General features: G+C 35.1%; 1 protein-coding gene and 2 long non-coding RNA genes across 3 annotated transcripts in view; 2 read left to right on the top strand and 1 right to left on the bottom strand.

Annotated features, from left to right (window-relative positions):
• LOC125682408 (uncharacterized) overlaps positions 1-17,077 on the top strand; it is a 63,539-nt gene that overhangs the window by 29,518 nt on the left and 16,944 nt on the right. Inside the window, exons 4-6 of the mRNA XM_056151610.1 lie at positions 176-380; positions 1,803-2,019; positions 15,779-15,854. Of these exons, the coding sequence (XP_056007585.1) occupies positions 176-380; positions 1,803-2,019; positions 15,779-15,854 (498 nt within the window). The remainder of the gene's footprint in view (positions 1-175; positions 381-1,802; positions 2,020-15,778; positions 15,855-17,077) is intronic.
• Positions 4,086-6,602, bottom strand: LOC130050843 (uncharacterized). The gene is made up of 2 exons (XR_008799136.1): positions 5,298-6,602; positions 4,086-4,890 (listed from the first exon to the last, which is right to left on the bottom strand). It is a non-coding gene; the product is annotated as an uncharacterized LOC130050843 (long non-coding RNA).
• Positions 5,894-8,023, top strand: LOC125652359 (uncharacterized). The gene is made up of 3 exons (XR_008799156.1): positions 5,894-6,031; positions 6,602-6,753; positions 6,971-8,023. It is a non-coding gene; the product is annotated as an uncharacterized LOC125652359 (long non-coding RNA).

Raw genomic sequence — 17,077 nt, 5'->3', positions numbered from 1 at the left:
GGATTATTCTGTTTTATTTTAACCTGTCAGAGTATAATACAATAAGGATTGGATTATTCTGTTTTATTTTAGCTGACTTTTCATCAGACATTGTCTGTTTTATTTTAGTTGACTTTTCATCAGACATTGTCAGAGTATAATACAATAAGGATTGGATTATTCTGTTTTATTTTAGCTGACTTTTCATCAGACATTGTCAAGCAGAAATGGGACAGAGTGAGGATCATTGGTCGTCAGCCATTCAGAAGAAACATACAGATGGGTCTGTCCTTTGTTCGTATTAAGATTCCAGATAGTGGTGGATCTAGTTCTGAGAAAGTCAACACTCCCAAGTCTGTCAAGTCTATCCAAAAACACTTCTTTGGGAAATTATCATCCAGGTAAACTTGGTAGAGGGTTCGGAATTATCATCCAGGTAACTTGGTAGAGTCAAGGATTATTTGGAACCTGATAAATTTGGATCGAGTCTTTCCTTGATTTTTATACCCCCACAACTTGGGGGGGGGGGGGGTATACTGGAATCGGGTTGTCCGTCTGTCTGCCCGTCCGTCCGTCTGTAGACGCAATGGTTTCCGGGCTCTAAAGCATTATCCTTTCCACCTACCGTCACCATATCATATATATGGACTACCCATGGGATGAAGATGTTCCCTATCGATTTTGGGGTCAAAAGGTCAAAGGTCACGTGCACTGGACATCAAAGTAGCAATATGGTTTCCATTTAAATTCTTTAACGACTTTTTTCATCACATGGAGATGCTGTGTTCCTAGATACCTTTTGGATCATAATACTGAAGTTTTAACTATTACCAACACCCTTTGGGAGATTGGGGTAAGCGGGGGGTATTCTTAGTGAGCTTTGCTCACAGTACATCTTGTTCACCTTGTCACTTGTCTGTTATTAGCCCCTACTGGTTTCTAAAACCGAAGGGGACTATAGCTTTCTTCTCCATCTGTCTGTCTGTCCCTCTGTCTGTCAGTCTGTCCCATTGGTTTTCCAGACTTTTTTCCGTTATGCTTGCATGGATTCATTTAAAACTTGCAATGTAGTGCCAAACTACAGATCAAATTTGAATTTCATAACGTTTGATGGACAAGTTTTTAAAGAAAATTATTTTTATATTTTACATTTTTTATTCATCTCAATCGGGATTGTGTTCTGATGGAAATGTAGATAACATCGAGTAGAGGCAGTCGACGAGCTTCACTTGCTGATTTTGTAAAAAAAATTATTCATTAGTTTTACATTTCAAGCTCATTAATCACAAAAGGAACATATCAACGAAAATATATATCAAATCTGTTAATTACGCTAGTATTTTTGTGTACTCGGTAAACGAAATCTGAGGCATCAGCTGTTCTCAATTTACCGCATTCCTGCAGTCGCGAGTATTCAAAATTGGCCTTCAAACAGTTGATAGTAAGTAGTTTTTTGAAGTCCTTTATAGGTATTTAACATACAGATATGAATGCTATATCAGTGTGTTGTTTTGTGTCACACGATTATTTAAATATTTCCCCCACGTATTTTGTGCAAAGGCTAATATTTCATCCCTGCAGGATAAAAACCGCATGCGTCAACCGCATGAACAAAACACTAAATCAATTCGGTACCGGTAAACATGGTGATATCAGGTCACAGTTCACGGTTAAACAACATCAAATGTACATTTCCTCGTCAGTTAATGGGGGCGCCGTTAGGAGACATGTATTTTCAGAATGACTTGTCTATATTCGTGTTAAGAGATAATGTCAGTAGACATAGAAAATTATATTTATATCTTTCTGTTATTCTTGAACAGTGACGGGAAAACCAGTGAACTGAAATCAAAGTTGATGAAAATTTCTGGATCAGGAGAAGATGGGATTGAACAGGAACATTGCCTGAACAGAAACGCCAAACTGGTTCTGGCTGCAACAGGAAGTGTGGACCGTTCCTCAGTCCCGCCCCCGATAGCATCACCTGAGGGGAGGTCCAAATTCTACTCCATGCGCATCGCTCAGCAAACATCTCCCAAGGTTTGTTACAGAAAATTAGAAATTCAGAAAAGTCAGGTGCAATCCATCCCTTGATAATTTTAGTATAAGTCAGATGCAATCGCCACACATCAACACCCCCCTCTCAAAATTAGTTCCCTACCGACGAAGTCAAAGGGGACTTTAGGTTTGCACTCTGTCAGTCCTGTAAATCAGTTTTCCGCACTTTTTTCTCTCTTCTTCCACGTATATATCATATTTGGTGCCATAACAAGTTATAGATATATTTTGAATTTGGTTTTGGTCGGTTCACTTTGTATTCAGTTATAGTTATATTTTGAATTTGGTTTTGGTCGGTTCATTTTGTATTCAGTTATAGATATATTTTGAATTTGGTTTTGGTGGGTTCATTTTGTATTCAGTTACAGATATATTTTGAATTTGGTTTTGGTCGGTTCACTTTGTATTCAGTTATAGATATATTTTGAATTTGGTTTTGGTCGGTTCATTTTGTATTAAGTTATAGGCGAGTATATACAGTAAGTTGGGGCTCTTGTAGCAGAGCTGCCAACCCTCACGATTTTGGCGTAACCCATACCGAAATGAGTTATAACTAAGTTATAACTAAAGTATAACTTAATTATACCTAGGCCTTGAGGTACAAAAGTTATAACTAAAAAGTAACTTTTCTGGACTTAACCATTTTCATGTATAACTAAAGTGTAACTTTTTGAACTTTGTCATTTTCATGTATACCTAAAATGTAACTTTTCTGGACTGTGTCATTTTCATGTATAACTAAAGTGTAACTTTTTGAACTTTGTCATTTTCATGTATAACTAAAATGTAACTTTTCTGGACTTAGCCATTTTCAAGCATATCCAATATTTATGTACCAGTTTTGGGACTTTGTCATTTGAGGGTGGGGGTTACCAATACTTTTTGACACTTTCATAGTAATTAACTGAATGTTAAAGACCTATCTCATGACCCTTTGGTCTGTGAAAATGTAGGTGGAGCCCAATCTAAACAGATGTTATTTACCTGGAGTGGCCAGGGTCTACCAAGGTGTTAATTGCTATATCCCATGACACTCTAAGAAATACAGACAAAACATGGTAGAAATCTACCTGTCCATGCTGTCTTGATATACACAGGACCTGTCTCAGGGACCTCTGCAGAGTTTCTGTGGTCATAGTGTAGGTTGTATTCCTACATGTAAGGGTAGATGACACACATTCTACACCCACCCCCTCTCTCTCAGTCATTGACTCAATGAATAATTTCTGTTATAAATATAGAGGTATAAAAAATTCATGACATAAATTATTTCAATAAGTTATAAGTTTTAGAAATTATTGTGCAAATTATTGTTTGATTTCTGATTGTGTAATTTATAATACATGTATATAAAGGGGGAAAAAATACTATTGAAATTCCAGTGTTCAGAGGTCTTTTTAAAAACAATTGAATTACAAGAAAATAGCAGTTGTGGACAGGTCAATGCTATCAAAACTCTGGTATACTGGGCTTCCTCAAGATCTAAAGAATGCCTGTAGATACTGGCTGTTATTGTTATCAAAACACCTCTCTGGGGTAGCTGGAGACCAGTGTCTGCAGATGTCCCTCCACCTGAGATCTATTGTTAAATGTTTGATTGACAGGCAGTTTACAATTTTGGGGCATTATCTTAAAATTGGGTCTTTAACTGGATTGACTTCTGTAAATTTTTAGTGATTATTCACTTTCAAACACTTCAGTGAACTGTGTCATTTCTTATTTTGCCACAAAAAAGCTAGTCAGAGGGAAATTTCAATGTTGAATTTTTAAATCTTTTTCTTTTGGGGGGATGATTAAGGAATTGATCAGAAATTGCATGGAAAAATTACAAAATCCAGGATCCTTACTTATAGAATAATAAATGCATTGTACGATCAATAAAACATTCTATATATTATATTTTTAATGAACTTTATACGCTGATACAACCCGTGAGAATTCAAAACACCATGTATGATGATTGTTGATCAATTACCACTAGGTGCTATTTATGGAGAATGGCAGGTCAAATTGTTTAATTGAAACGAATAATGAACTGAACACATGTATGAGATATGTCACAGTATTTATTAAAAATAAGTCCATATGGACTTCTGTTCCATGTTAAAAGAGACACTATTCATCAATTTAGGTATGCATAGTCTATCAAAATCAAATTAAGGCATATATATAAAAACGTCTTTTCCAAAAAAGTATCAAAAAATATTTCTATATTCAAATCTCATTGGTAAATGTGACACAAAACAAGGTATGACTGTTAAATGATGTCTCTGTTCTGGACACTGAACATGTTCATGTTATATTCCTGTTCAATCCTGTTAGGAACTGTGAAAACAAAACAAAGTTTTTCATTTGTAGTCATGTCCTGTTACTTTAACAAAAGTTTCTAATCTCCCAATGAACGTTTCCTTGAATTTTGTTGTCTCAACCTGTTCGTCCACAAGTAGTCTTTTGAAGAAAACCACACGGACCTACTCTCCAGCTAAGGTCAAAAGGACTGCTTGTTCCTCAGATTTCAAAGGTCTTTTACATAGGCTCCAATAACAGCAACCCTGTCTGTTCCCTTTCACTGCTGTCAAACTTCAGAGCTTGGGACAACGTCAGTAGCTGCTGATGAACACAAACCGCAAATGCTATTTGGGTTTCAATATGTTGGATGCCATGGAAAAGGCATCTCAATTATCCATTACAATCCTCAAAATAGAAACAAGATGAGCACCAAAGTGGTCCAAGATCCTCAACTTTTTCTGTCAGGTGTAGGATCATATATCAAACTCTTTGTCTCATTCTGAATCTCCGTCAACATATATGATATGGCAAGAAAGCAGGTTCTTCAGCAACATCTTGAAGCAACTAAAAACAAAACAAATATTGTAAAAGTACATAAATAGCACAAATGTTTCCATATAATGTTCGGTGCAACATGTCATTTGATAGGCTATTATATATATCGATCATATAACCTATGATATCTATAAATCACAACGTGACTGATGACGTAAAAAAGAAATAAGTAAATAAATCTGTTTGACATTGCATTTAAACATTTTACAATTTGAAGTCATTTCTGAGGGGAAATAAAAATTCACAAATAAAATGTAATAAATAAAATAATGCCTACATGCCGGGTTTGTAACTTACGATTATGAATATTGGATCATTTACAAGCATCAGAATATAATGCATAAAACGAAATCTAGGAACTTGTTACCTTTCAACTACATCAACAGTTACGGTACACAATCGTAACGAAAACTAACCTGGTTAAATGATTTCTCATGAAAGGCATCGATAATCATAATGGCGACAGGGCCAGCAGTTTCACACGCCACACTTCGATTGTCGAAATTTTCTGATGAAATGTTGTCTTTTCCTTGTTGCATTCGCCAAAGGGATACTTTGAGTGTTGGATTAGACTTATCGGCATGGAAAACCTGGTAGCTACCACGTTTGTGAGGGTACATAGCTTCGGAGCAGTGACGAGTGTTTCGCTTTTAATTTTATTTCAATCTTTGTTTTTAAAATGGCGCCTTCTTCGTTTACATCCGGAATAACCGGAAGTGTGCGAATCGGGTATTTACGTAAAAATAAAAATACGTTTGATTGTTCCTGATCAATTTCAGCAAAACTGATGAATAACTAAAAAAAATCTCACGTATATACTTTACGATTTTTAATCATTTGAAGTCATAAAGGTTTTGAATTCCTTGATTCCGGTATTTCCTCTAATCGCTGATTGGTCAAATCGGCTCCGCTCTCCATTTTCAAACAAGATAGCGTCGGTTCAAGAAGGTGAAAGTTGAAAGGTTCTATTATTACTTTGTTCAACGAACCATGTATGCCCTTATGGAGTGGATAGAGGAAGAAAAGGTCAGCATCATAACCATATCACGCATCAAAGATCCAAGAAAGGAGTTTTGCCAGTATAAAGTTGGGGATTTGGTGAAAGCCAGCTGCCATGGCTTTTCTGGCGTGCATCCCGCCAAGATCTTAGGTAGGCCTTTTCAAGCAAGTTTCTGTTTACAATATTTACACAAATTTTGTCAGAATGTATTAAGTTTATTTTAACTTGAGGATAATTAAAACTGCAGTTGGACTATACAGTCCTACATATTAGCCCTTCTTGATTCCCTCCATTTTGTTGACAAAATACATATTCTTATGTGGACAAACATTTTTAAATAATAAAAGTACGATTATGAAAATTTACATGATTTAGAAATAAGAAAATGTGTTTATAATAGTATAGAATTTCCCTTCCCTAAAACTGAAAAAAATATTTATTTCTTTAAGAAAATATTTGCTTGCCCTCTAGGCCTCTCCCGACTAGGGATAAAAAGGGTCGAGTAGGAAAGTAGGGAGAAAATTCTTTTTTATTCACATGAAGTTAAAAAAGCTATAAATTAGATAAGAAAATTTCGGAATGAGTAATAAAAAAAATGTTAACTGGAGGTTAAAAAAGTTTTTGAGTCTTTTTTTTTTAAAATTTTTAATAATAATAATAAAGCTTTGAAATAAATGGATTGTGATTTTCTTTTATCTTGGCTTCTTTTTCTTATTCTAGATGATGGAGCTGATGCCTGGTAGTGGGATCTACATTTATCCCAAAGATATACAAGCTTTATATAAGCCAAAAAAAAACCCAACAAGTGGAACTTTTCAGGAAGGGGAACCTAACTGGTGCAAATGAAAAGACCATTTTAAACACTATTCCTGGTAAGAGATTATAATCTAATTAATAAATTCTTTATATAACACTAATAACAAATTGTTTAACTTCGAATAAGAATAATCAGTCGCCCACATTTCTTTCAATTTGTGAAGATGTATTTAAAAGGTGAAAACAAAAAAACTTGTAATTTCTGACATCCATCTTTTAAATTGGAGAATCAATGACAGTTAGTTACTAGAGTATTTTCTTTTTTATTTAAAGACGATGCCGGGATTCAGAGGCCATTGTCAAGTTTTCGATGAGGACCAAGATTAGTTCCCAAGTCAGCCTCCAGAACATGAAACAGACCTAGCTTTTATACATTCAGTAATGTGAGATATATATATATATATATATATATATATATATATATATATATATATATGGGATTCCCTTCATAAGGGATTGTCCAATTTTTAATGTGATAATATGTACAAAGAGTTAGTGATGAATATTTTATTTATATTTTTGTGCCAAACTTTATAAATGATTGATTGTTTGATGTTTTCCGCCACGCTCAACAATTTTTCAGTTATCTGGTGGCACCCAGTTTTTATTGGTGGAAGAGAGAACCCAGATACAATGTACCTTGGAAGAGACCACCGACCTTCCGAAAGTAAACTGGGAAACTTTCTCACTTACCGGCGCGAGCGGGATTCGAACCCGCGCCGACAGAGGTGAGAGGCCATGTGATTTGGAGCGCGATGCTCTAACCACTCGGCCACCTTTATAAATGAAATTAATATACCAATAATAGTCGCTGTTTATAATCGGTAATGTCTTATTATCCCCATCTTTTTTGTAACTTTTCCATAACTTTTGTCGGGTATAACTTTTTTGTAACTTTTCCATAACTTTTGTCGGGTATAACTTTTATGTAACTTTCTCCATAACTTTTGTTGGGTATAACTTTTTTGTAACTTTTCCATAACTTTTGTCGGGTATAACTTTTTTGTAACTTTTCCATAACTTTTGTCGGGTATAACTTTTTTGTAACTTTTCCATAACTTTTGTCGGGTATAACTTTTATGTAACTTTCTCCATAACTTTTGTTGGGTATAACTTTTTTGTAACTTTTCCATAACTTTTGTCAGGTATAACTTTTTTGTAACTTTTCCACAATTTTTGTTGGGTATAACTTTTTTGTAACTTTTCCATAACTTAAGTATAACTTTTTGATAACTTTTGTGAAGTATAACTTTTTTGAAGTATAACTTTTTGATAACTTTTATGCACTTGTTGTATTCATGTTGAAATAAAAGATGATAACTTATACATGAGTATAACTTTTTTGTACCCGAGTTATAAGTAAAGTATAACTTTATTTGAAGAAGTGGTTCCAAACTCCGATAACTTAGTTATAACTTTTTTGTAACTTTTCTTAGTTACAAAGTTATAACTTAGTTATAGTTTTTTTCGGTATGGGAAGGCTTACGATTTTAGGGCCAAAAATACGCTTTACGATTTCACTGTATATCTTCCGATTTTCGCTTATTTGACATTTCGAAATTTTTAGAGCTGTCCATCATTGGTTTTTACTTTTATAATAAGCAAGCTATAGTCGTTGCTACGTTTGTTTGCACAGTCTATATCTATATAGAGTCTCAATCATTTTAATGCTTTAAAATAAACAATATGGCAGCTGCTACTAAACGTAAAGCATGTGTTGATGGAAATAACAACAATACTTCCCCAAAGGAGAAAACCTAATGGAGATAGAAATTCAAAGAACAATATACAAGTACACTGTAAACATCTATTCATTTCAAAGTCAGAAAGGGGGAGTTTGTATAAGTGTACAATCTGTTTGACAAACTTCAACATTTCTCACGGCGGCGAAAATGACATAAAAAAAAACCTTACCAGAATAACTGATTCAGTAACTAAAATTATATAATATATATAAAAACTTGTCAGAATAACTGACACAGTAACTGTAAAATTATGCAATATACTAATGTAACATTATTTTTTACACAAGTTTTAGAAAGTAAAATCAATAAAAGATGTATTTGATCTTTTGCATTTGTAAAATGTATAACAATTAGTATGTATAAATTCATTAAATTTGGAATTGAAATATGCCTAAAATTGCTCAGGTTACATGTTTATTCATAAAAAAAAAAACTCCAGCGGCAGGGGGTCTAGGCGGCCCCCTGACCCCCACCTTACTATTTTCCATTTTATAATGTTGGCAGCTCTGTTGTAGATATTCTTTTGATATTTGGTACATTGCTTTGCCTTAACAAGTTACTGATCAAATTTGAAGTTTGTGATTTTTCGCTGAGCTACGACCCTTTGAATTCAAAAAATAGTGTGAATTACAGTATAATTTATCCAAACCGGCCTCGGAGTACTCCGGCGCTCTGTCAATTCCGGCCACAAAATATAGTCCCTAACATTTCTTTAACAAATCCTTTATTAATAATTAGTGATGAAACGATTGTCGCCGATGATCGATTGTCGGTCGTTCAGAGACCTACGATGCTACTAATCGATTACAAAATAAAAGTCGCCGACATCGTTGACCAAATAAAATCCGGATATCACTTCAACTTTGTTCAAATTTTATTTTCTGTATGTCAAACCCGATCGAAAATAAGCATAGAAAATGGCGGGAGATATGAAGGACGGTAACAACAATAACATTCAACAGTCAAATAAAGGAGCCTATCTCTGATATCTGTGATACATTGAGATTATAGATAAATTCCATTACTTGATATATTGGAATTCTGATTTATATACCAGTGAATAAATGAAACAAAGAAGAATTCAAATGTTGTTCCATACATTTAATGATTCTGTTACATCTAATTTGAGGGGAAAACACTTAAATGCCAATTCCGATTATAATCGATTACATGCGTCCGATTATTGCCGATAATCGATTGTGGTATTAGGTCCGATTGCCCATCACTATTAATAATTCCCTGTACTCCAGATACTGCGTATTCTGTATATCGGCCGGCTTGCACAGTCCCAACTGCTATCAATTAACTTTAATTATCCTGTGTAAACCGGTCCCTCGATGATACACCACCCTAATCGTTGCGGTCAATTGTATTCGGTGTACACTAGGTCCCAACTGCTCGTAATTAGCTCTAATTATCGCATTTAAACCAGCCGCCCCATGATGACCAACCTGTCGGTATTCGGTCAATCACACGTGGTGTACACAAAGGGTGTCTCAAGGGAAGCCACAAGTAAGTAAAAGAGTGCAACTGGCGATGAGTCGCGATCAGTTTAAAATAAAACCTGATTTTTAGGGGTGCACTTTTCAATTATGACAGCACCACGCACGAAGTAATGGCGCCCCCTAATGACAGAGACGAGAACTGACATTAAAAGACAAAGTTCAATTAATCGATGTATTCAATACATTCTTGGAATGAAACAAAATCGGCAACAATACCGTTATGTTTTCCAAAAGCAGGGTTTCCCTTCGTGGACTTCTCAGAGCTCTACGGCGAGTCAGTCAGTGATGATATGCAGTTAGTTAGCACAACTCGCCATGTCCGGTCGATCACTCGGCATTACATTAGTTTCCGTTTCACAAATTGAGACAGTTGAAAGCGATACATTTACAATGAAAGCTGGAAAAGACAAATTTTAAACGAACACAACACAAACTTGACGAACGTACATAATGTAGCACTTGATAACGGTGATGATGTAGACGAAATCGACAATTTACCAACAGAAAATTGCGCAAATAATTCGCAGATTTTAAACTGTTTAATGAAAATTGAATTTTTTTTTTAATGAGCACGACAATAAAACACTGACATTTATATTTTGAATTCTTTTGTGATATATTACAACGTTAGCAATCATTACACACGTATGCATAGATAATGAATACAAGGGAAGCAACTCTCATTCTTGTCAACATTCTGCACTACGGACTCTGTGCAAACCGGCCAATTTCTTTGGAACCACACATAGCCGGTTTAGACAGATTATACTGTATCAGTTTTTAGCTCACCTGAGCTGAAAGCTCAAGTGAACTTTTCTGATCACTTTTTGTCTGTCGTCTGTCTGTCCGTCTGTCTGTTAAACTTTTCACATTTTCGACTTCTTCTCCAGAACCACTGGGCCAATTTCAACCAAACATGGTCAAAAGCATCCTTGGGTGAAGGGCTTTCAAGTTTGTTCAAATGAAGGGCCATGTCCCTTTCAAAGGGGAGATAATCACAAAAATGCAAAAATAGGGTGGGGTCATTTAAAAATCTTCTTCTCAAGAACCACTGGGCCAGAAGAGCTGAAATTTACCTGAAAGCTTCCTGACATATTACAGATTCAAGTTTGTTCAAATCATGGCCCCCGGTGGTAGGATGGGGCCACAAGGGGGAATAAAAATTTTACATATAAATATATAGGAAAAATCTTCTCAAGAACCACCAGTCTTCGACGTTAACCAGAGGCCCGAGGCCAGTAAAATTGGGATCGGGCTTCTAAAAATGTTCAACCCAGGAGTCCGGTGGGCCTGTAAATGTTTTATTGTATGTGTTGTATATATTACAAATAAAGCGCGAGATTGACTCAGACTTTCGCATCGAAAAACGATCAACCATGCTGCCTTTTCTGAAGTATAATGAGGCACAGGCACTGGAAGTTAATGTAAATATATAGTATGTGCATGTATAAAAAATACATGCACATACTATATATTTACATTAACTTTCAGTGCCCGTGTTGGGAGGCCCCGTGGCTCGTCCGTGAAATTCAAAACCTCACAAGCATATTTCGCAATCACAACCATCAGATCCAAATAAAAAAAACGGTCGTACAAGGAGAAAAGAGAATGAAAATCCATGCCCCATTGGACTGAGGGTGGGCCTTTGCTAAGATTTAATTCTGGAGAAAACTACCGGTAAATGTTTTGTACATGGTACAAAACAAAGTAGATTCTGAACATGAGCTGCTAATGTCATCTGCGAGATTAATATGTTGAAAAATAAAATAAGATATGTAATCTTTTTAATGTCAGTTGTGTATTTTCCTACAGTAGAACATACATGTATCTATAGTGTAGAATCAGCATGCAACACCTTGCAAAGGACAAGTGGTCAAATTAGAACAAAATATTTTGGGCCATTAAAATATTGTTTGGGCTTGCAAAATTATTATACTGGGAAGCCCGAAGGGCCTGTGCTTCACACAGTTTTTCATGAAGACTGACCACTAAGCCAGAAAAGCTGATTTTTACATGAAAACTTTCTGACATAGTGCAGATTCAAGTTTGTTCAAATCATGACCCCCGGGGGTAAGGTGGGGCCACAATGGGGAATCAAAGTTTTACATACAAATATATATTTAAAATCTTTTTCTCAATAACCACTGAGTCAGAAAAGCTGATTTTTACATGAAAACTTTCTGACATAGTGCAAATTCAAGTTTGTTCAAATCATGGCCCCCGGGGGTAGGATGGGGCCACAAGGGGGGATCAAAGTTTTACATACAAATATATAGGGGGAAAACTTTAAAAATCTTCTTCTCAAGAACCACTAAGCTAGGAAAGCTGAGATTTACATGAAAGTTTCCTGGCATAATGCAGATTCAAGTTTGTTCAAATCATGGGCTCCGGGGCTTGGATGGGGCCACAATAGGGGATCAAAGTTTTACATGCAAATCCATAAGAAAAATCTTCTCAAGAACCACTGAGCCAGAAAAGCTGATTTTTACATGAAAACTTTCTGACATAGAGCAGATTCAAGTTTGTTCAAATCAAAACTCGGTCGGTATTTATTTGTACATGGTAGTTAATCATGCTGCATTGGCATTTAAACATAACTTCTCAGAAAATACATGAACAATGGCAAATAAAACTTCAAATTACTTGCCCTTAACGGTGGCGCACGATCCGTTAACGTCCAAGGCGTTTCTTACCTCAAGTTTAAGAGAGCGTCGGAAGGACATGTTTAGATTAGAAAGTTGTTGAATATTTAGTAATGATGGCGGATTACTGTTCGTAGGACCTCAGTGCGCTTAGAGACGAACTTAGAAAACGCATTACAAGACTCTCTGGGCGGAAAGGAAAATCACGTTGATAGTTTCAGCTGCAACCGAATTTTCTCTGTCACATCGATTAAATAAAGACATTCAATACACATTGGATGTTTTTCATTACAAACTACTTCATAATTAAGTTTACATACTTAAACAGTAGTTTAAGTTGAATATATAATATACAGTACATCATAATTCTTTATAAGTTGTTGAATTGCATATGTTTAAAACAATAAGATGCGGACACCCCCCTCTCTCTCTCTCTCTCTCTCTCTCTCTCTCTCTCTCTCTCTCTCTCTCTCTCTCTCTCTCGAGGATTAAGAATATCAATTATTAAATATATCCATATATCTCTGAATTTCTATTATTAAGCTGTTAAAATGTGTAGTAATAGTGAATGTATTATGTATAACTTCTCTTTATGAAATAAAATTCACGATAGAGAAGGCACATGTATACAGAGTACATATATCATACCCCTTAACTTCACATTTAACAGTTTATTTGCGTGTTTTGACTTATATCACTTACGTGATGACGTCACGGTAGGTAAACAGTCCTTGCGATTAACTTTTTTTATTAGTCCATAGGGCAAGCGAGAGCATAAAAATTGGCAGGTCAAATAAATTTTACTACCCCATATGCTAGCTGTACAATAATGATTCAAAATTTCGAGTTTCTACATTTTAATTGAATATTACAATTGTGATTGCAAGTTTAAGGTAGTACTCTACATTGTCATAATGGCTGACTTTCTTTAAAAACATGGATGAAAAAATCGATATCAGCAATATTTGACTTTTCCTTTTCCAGTTAGATACCTAGCCGAGTAGCTCAGTAGGTTAGAATACCGACTGCTGACCTGTAGGTCGCAGGTTGGAGTCCAACAGGGGTTTTAATTTTTTTTCAGATTATCTTCTACTAAAACTGTATTTTTTGACAAATAAAGTAAATTTGAAAATTTTTAACTTCAAAATATTTTTGTACATATCCTCCACTTTTCATCTACATCAAATTTCTCTGGTGCAGCACACCTCCTTAAGACGGAAGTTCAAGCTTTCTTTCAACTTCTAAATTCACCCCTCCATCCATATACTATGATCGATATACTAAGAGTTGTTTGTATTCTGCGTGAATTTAAAGCACGACTGTACCCTGCGTAAAGGAATGGTTGTATCCAAATGACATTTGTCCATGGTGTTGCAGGAAACTGATGTAGGCCTACATAATTTGACCCGTGTTTACTTTCATGGTTAAGGATTTATCATGTTTATATGTACCATGACAGTTCATGATATGAATGATTTAATACTAAAATACATCACTTAACAAATGAAGTACACTTTTCAATTTAAAGGTCAATTTGAATGTTCATACTTCAGATTGAAATCGAATTTTAAGTTACAAGTGAATATTGAAAAACGTAATGCAATGATTTTTAAAAATAAAAACCACAATGAACAATAGGCCTATGTGTGTCTTTTATATAAACACAACATTGTATTTATGACAGTGAAATTTGTATTTACTTCACTTGGATAAATTTATAGCTTTACGAATTTGCATTTAATTTTGATAACAGTAGATATGATTCAAACTTTATTTCTAAAAATTTCAGAAATATCTTAATCTCTTGAGATGCATTTTTCTTCTGGTTTGCGTCAACAGTTAAAATAGGCTAGGACTGGTATTCATTTCTTTGATGTATTGGACTATACTTCCGTGGGTCAGTTGATAAAACATGACATAACAACATAACTATGATAATGCAAACTTTGATAAGTTATGAAAGTTTGACAATTTCATCTCATATTTTGATTAATTTCATATGTATTGACTATTGAAGAATCCAGACTCGTTTTCCCTGAAATTCAAACAATATTTTACAACACTTTTTGAATTCTAACAAAATTAACAATGAAAGTAAACTTTTAATTTACAATCCAGTCATCAGAAACGAAAACAAGACCTAGGAATATTCACTGCCTTACAGTTACAGTCTGATTATAGCCACCCCTCCATTACAGTCGCTTCCTCGTACCGAGGGAGGGGGGGGGGGTGCTGTTAGCAATCGCGTTCATTCATATTTTGACGACCTTGGTTAACTCTAAAATTAATTTTTAAATGACATCTGAAATATATTTTTGTACCATACTTCGTTTAAATATTAATGACTCAAATTTCCCCTGTTCGATTATTGATCTAGTCTAGGGGAGGGGGGGGGGGGGGGGTTGAGAGTCATCATAGAATTATAAGATCATTGATGACTGTGTCATTAAGTATAGATAAAATTTCAGCATAAAACATTCATGCAGAATATTATGATCTACAGAGCAAGTGTTTAACCCCACGTTAATACTTTCTGCAACAAAGTTGTCATCTGATATCTGTGAAGTCGGACTGAACTGAAGACTGAAGTTTATAGCGCACGACGCTGAGTGGAACTTAAAACGATCGTTGTCGCTGTCACATTCGATGACAATGAACCAATTGAATTTTTTAAAAGCTTCATATCTCGGGAATTCTACCCCCGCTCCCTATTTGCACAACAAAAACTTTACACTCTCTTATAAATCTTATGTACACCGGAAGTCAACAAGGACGTAAACGAGTCTTGCGCCACCTATGTTTGAAATAGGGGAAACAACTGACAAATATTCGCAATTTCCCTCCCTTTTACATTATTACATAATTTTACTGCTAGCCCACAATTTGTAACACACAATATTACATAATTTTACTGCAAGCCCACAATTTGTAACACACAATATTACATAATTTTACTGCGAGCCCACAATTTGTAACACACAATATTACATAATTTTACTGCAAGCCCACGATTTGTAACACACAATATTACATAATTTTACTGCAAGCCCACAATTTGTAACACACAATATTACATAATTTTACTGCGAGCCCACAATTTGTAACACACAATATTACATAATTTTACTGCAAGTCCACAATTTGTAATGCACAAGTAAATATCAATTTGAAAATGTATTTTATTTTCAGTTAGAGGAAGAAGCATTGTCATTTTTAAATAGCATTGAATTCAAAAAAGAAGACCTGGATAAAATCACCATAGCAGGTCAGTGCAAACCAATTAAAAGAGGATTACAGGTAAATTATAGACTGTTAATCAAGAATTACAGATTAATTATAGACGTTAATTAAGAATTACAGGTAAATTATAGACAGATGAGTTTACCATTGCAATTGGTTGTCGTCTGTCGTGTGTTTTTAACTTCTTGATAACTACTATTCTAATTCTTTTCAAATTTGGTATGAAGCATCTTTGGGGCAAGGGGGACATCAATGTCAATTTCAGGACTCCTGCACCCCTGGGGCCCTAGGGGTTGGGCGAAAACTGTCCAAAATTGACCAATTTTCAAAAACCTTGTTCTCTTGAACCATACATGTGCAAGGAAAACTAAATGCATAGTTATGTAGAGCAGGAAAGACTCTACCAAAATTGTAAATTTCTTGATCCCTGGGGTAGGGGTTTAAACCCCAGGGCGGGCCAGATTTATTATATAGGGTTTATATGTAAAACACTTAGATAACATCTTCTTTAGTGCTATTGATACTAAATTGAAACTAAATGGATATTTAGAAAGAGCAGGTAGTTCTTTACCAAAATTGTAAATTTGATGATCCTAGGGGTAAGGGTTTTGGTATCAGGGTGAGGCCAAAATTGTCAGTTATTAAATATGTGAACAATAGACATTTTTAACGGGCGACAAATGATATTTTTTTGTGTGGGTGGTCGTATTTTTTCATATTTTATTTGGTCCGTGGTTGGACTGTTAAAAAAATATTTATTATGGGTAGTGGGTAGTTTCTATTGTTTTATTTTGTGCCACGTGGGTGTTGAGTTTTCAGAATATTTTTATTGTCGCTCTTGTCGTGTTGGTTACAAAACGTCGGAGGGAAAATTGAAAACGTGCTTTCGAAATTGGAAGTAACATAGAACTATTCGAGTTGTCGCTCTTTGTAGCGCATAACTTTCTATTTCCATTACCGCACTCTTCAAATTAGAGGCTCGTTTAGTAGGGTCCCTTGGGACGTGATGGTGGCGAACTCTGTGCTGTAGATTATTACAGTTTACAGTGCATCGATTTTGGGAATATTTTGAAACCAATAGGTATTCCGTTTTCTAATAAAAATAGGCAAACCTTGGTTGATTTATGCGAGGGTACCGATGCGTTATATTTATCAGTCAGTGTGATGGTGATATAGAGGCATCCATTAGAAGACGAACGATTCGTGGAAAAACATATCCATACCCATTTCATGATAATAGCATCGCTT

The sequence above is a fragment of the Ostrea edulis genome, chromosome 10, assembly GCF_947568905.1.
Source record: "Ostrea edulis chromosome 10, xbOstEdul1.1, whole genome shotgun sequence".
NCBI lineage: Eukaryota > Metazoa > Mollusca > Bivalvia > Ostreida > Ostreidae > Ostrea > Ostrea edulis.
The sequence above is the reverse complement of the archived record's forward strand: the minus strand, read 5'-3'. Positions and strand labels throughout refer to the sequence as shown.